Source organism: Gavialis gangeticus, unplaced genomic scaffold (assembly GCF_001723915.1).
Source record: "Gavialis gangeticus isolate Ggan-Ray unplaced genomic scaffold, GavGan_comp1, whole genome shotgun sequence".
NCBI lineage: Eukaryota > Metazoa > Chordata > Crocodylia > Gavialidae > Gavialis > Gavialis gangeticus.
The window spans coordinates 90,071,806-90,075,259 of NW_017729025.1; the positions used below are offsets into that span (position 1 = coordinate 90,071,806).

At 45.3% G+C, this 3,454-nt stretch overlaps 1 protein-coding gene across 6 annotated transcripts in view; it reads right to left on the reverse strand.

Annotated features, from left to right (window-relative positions):
• The window catches only part of PCNX1 (pecanex homolog 1 (Drosophila)), a 159,472-nt gene that overhangs the window by 119,437 nt on the left and 36,581 nt on the right, over positions 1-3,454 (reverse strand). For all 6 annotated transcript variants that reach the window (XM_019519142.1, XM_019519141.1, XM_019519138.1 and 3 more), the window contains exon 4: positions 1,778-1,823. In XM_019519142.1, the coding sequence (XP_019374687.1) occupies positions 1,778-1,823 (46 nt within the window). The remainder of the gene's footprint in view (positions 1-1,777; positions 1,824-3,454) is intronic.

The following is a 3,454-nucleotide window of genomic DNA, read 5'->3' on the forward strand; positions in this document are numbered from 1 at the left end:
TCTCCCATGCCCCTTCCCCACAACAGACTTACCAGCCGGGCACTGTTCTCCAAGCTCCCAGGCTGTATATCTGCAATTGGATCTGTTTCGGCTGATATGGCAATATCGGCCCAAGAAGTCTTTATCAGTGTATCCCTGTTATTTGTATTACAAATGTTGTACACTTAAGGAAGGCACCTGCCATTTCCCATACTGAAAACCCATTTCTTTCTTACAGCACAATACTTCCTCTCCCCTTAATTGCGGGAGGTGACCAATTGAGGAGGGGAAGGGAAAATGTACTTTAGTCAGACCCCCTGTTCCACATATTTAGTGGAAGTCAAAAGTACAAGCTGTTTTGGGGAAATGAGGAAAAAAAGATTTACATGTTTTCCTCTCACAACAATATTTAAAATATATCTATAGACACGAACAGATACATACACATATCTAAATCTCTCTTTTCTGCACTTGTAATTCCAACTCCCATGAAGCACTCAGAATTCCTCTAGTCAGACAGGTTTATACTTGCCCCATTTGTTATATTCTTATACATCTTATCAGAGGGTGCACCAATACATCGGTCCGATATCGGATAAGTACTGATATAAAGAAAATTGTCTATATCAGATATTGGCCCAATGGGGCCAATAATTTGGTTGACAGCATGGACAGCTGCCTCCAGCTGGTAAGTCAGAAGTGGAAGTGGGGAGAGAAGGGCTTGGGGGGGAAATTAATGCCCCCCGTGGTGAGGGAAGGGACAAGGGCAGGCGCTGCCCAGCCGAGGCAGGGGAGACAGGCATGGCTCGTGGGGTTGGGGGCAGCTCCCAATGCTGCTTGCACCCTGGGAGGGTGGGGGGGCAAGTGTCCCCAAATCTGCATGGCGCAGGGCAGGCTGCAGCTGCAGGATGGAGCCAGAGCTGGAGCCGGCACTGCACAGGGCTGTTCTCACCAGAGCATGGGCTCGGAGCAGGCTCCGGTGGTGCTGGGAAGAGGCTGGAGCCACCCCAAAATTTGCCGCAGCTATGCTCCCAGCCCCGTGCCACTGCCTGGCACAGCCCCAGCTGAACACCCCACCTCCACCCAAGCTCTGGGAAAAGTCAAGGCTGCGCTGGGCAGTGACATGGGGCTGGGAGTGGAGCTGTGGCAAAATCTGGGGTGGCTGCAGCCTCCTCCCAGCGCCGCCGGAGCCCACTCTGAGCCCAGCCCCCACCAAGAAAAGCCCTGTGCAGCACCGGCTCTGGCTCCACTCCGCAGCTGCAGCCCGCCCCACCCCGCACAGATCCAGGGGCACATGCCCTCCTGCCCCTGCCCTCCCAGGGTGCAAGCAGCAGCAGGAGCTGCCCCCACACCACAAGCTGCACCTCCGTCCTGTACTGCCCTGCCCTGGCTGGGCAGCACCTGCCACTGCCCCCTCCCTCACCATGGGTGGAGGTGTTTATCTGCCCCCACACACACCTCTTCCCTCTCCCCTCCCCTTTCACCACACCAGACTTACCACCTGATGGTAGCAGCTATATTGGATATCATATCGGTATCGGCTGATATGCCTCCTTAAATATTGGCTATCAGTATCGGCTGCAAAAATCTCTGTCAGTGCACCCCTACATCTTATACACCTTCTTATTTCAATGTTTTGTTCTTTTTTGTCTTTTACTGTAAGCCACTATTAACCTTTTTTGACAACAGCAGGCTGACAGGTAAGGTAGTATAAAGACCTGAAGTCACCACACTGATAGCAACACACTGACTTGAAAATGCTACTGCAGGACAATCTTCAAAGTGGCTGAAATCTTACCTTTCATGGTTGCTGCTGTTCCAAGACGAGACAATCCAGATCCAATCTAGAAACAGGGCATTAAAAAAGTGCCTTTTCATACTGCTATAATGCATGTATTACATGTATTACCTGGACATATCAGGGATATTTTCAAAGGCATAAATAGGACATTTAATAGAAGCTGACAATGCCAAGGGAAATTCACAAGAGCCCTTTGCACTTTTAACATTTTCTTCTGTAAACAAGAATGACAAGACAGCTTGTTCATTCAGTTAAAGTCATCACTAAGTGGTATTATTTTATATATTCCCACTGAGTGCAGAAATTGTAATATTTTAAATGTGCAAACTTTTAACCTGACAGCTTCCCATTAAAGTCATTCAGTATGGAAGTAAACCCCAACAGGTTGCCCATTAATAACTATTTTAGCAAGGCTGAAAAGTAAACTGCAGTTGTTGAATGACTGCAATCTCCCTCTCTCTCTCTCAACAGACCAGCAGCACACTCGTGTTTGGTTATGCACTAACCAGAGGCAGCTATTATTTGATTAGCCTGTCAACCTATAAGATGTTCTTGTGCTAGCCTCCATTCCCTATTACCTGATGTCAACCTTCACGCAAAGAACTTAAAGGGAGAGGGGAGGGGCATAGAAATTAAACAGCTGCTTTTTAGTCCTAGAAGAACAAAACCCACTACCCAAGACACAGAAAGGAGTCCAGTTAGCAGACTTAAAATTAAAAGGTGTTTAGTAGATGTTGCAGAATACAATCTTTTATTCAACACCCAGCTCACGCAGTTTGTTACGTTCTTTCCACATACTTATTTTAGACTACCCTGTTAATTGTCCACCTGTCAACTGGAAGAAATCCTATAATTCAATGTTGAAAATAACTGAACAAAGCTAATATATATCTATGTCTTTATTTGGTATTTGTTACCCTACTTAAACTATCAAGATTAGGTCAGGATCTGAAGAAAGCCAGATATAGTTGCCTATCCTTAGTTGCCTAAGCCAGATATAGTTGCCATTTAAACTAATATTTGATTTCAGAATGTACTCTTTCAACTGTAAGATCTGAAATCTCACTTTACATAAAAGTTCCAAGAAGGTACATAACGCACTATCTTAAATAATTAATGTGGTTGAAGCTGACCTTTTATTGGTTTTGATAAAAACCCTACACAAACACAAAAGATCTGCCTTTTCACTCAGCACTAAAGGAAAGAAAGCTCAAATATATGTCAATGTTTTAATATTTCAAGTAAAAAAGCTACTGTAGCAACTTTGGTTGGGGAAAAAATGAGCACAAGAATTCACTTGAGCAGAATTGTGCAAATGCTTACGCAAGATGTACTGCTTTGAAAAGGAAACTACCAAGCAAGAGTAGGCAGTCAAACTTTAACACTGAGTAGCACATGGAAAGAATTCAAACAAAGCATCACCACCAAACCACAATAAGACTGGCTGGCGGTCTTTTGTGCCCTTCTAGAATGGCGAGTTCAGTGACACAAATCTCTGAAAAATCAGGAATTGCGTGGATGCACAAGCTTCTCTCTGTTCTCCTGGAGCTGGCAAAGCTCCCAGGGAATTATCGTTACGCACACCAGCTGAATTCAGTATGTTAAGTGTAACTTCACTGAAAGGTGGAAGAATTAGTTGAAGGAGCTTGGCAGAGCTTAACTGTGATACAAGGC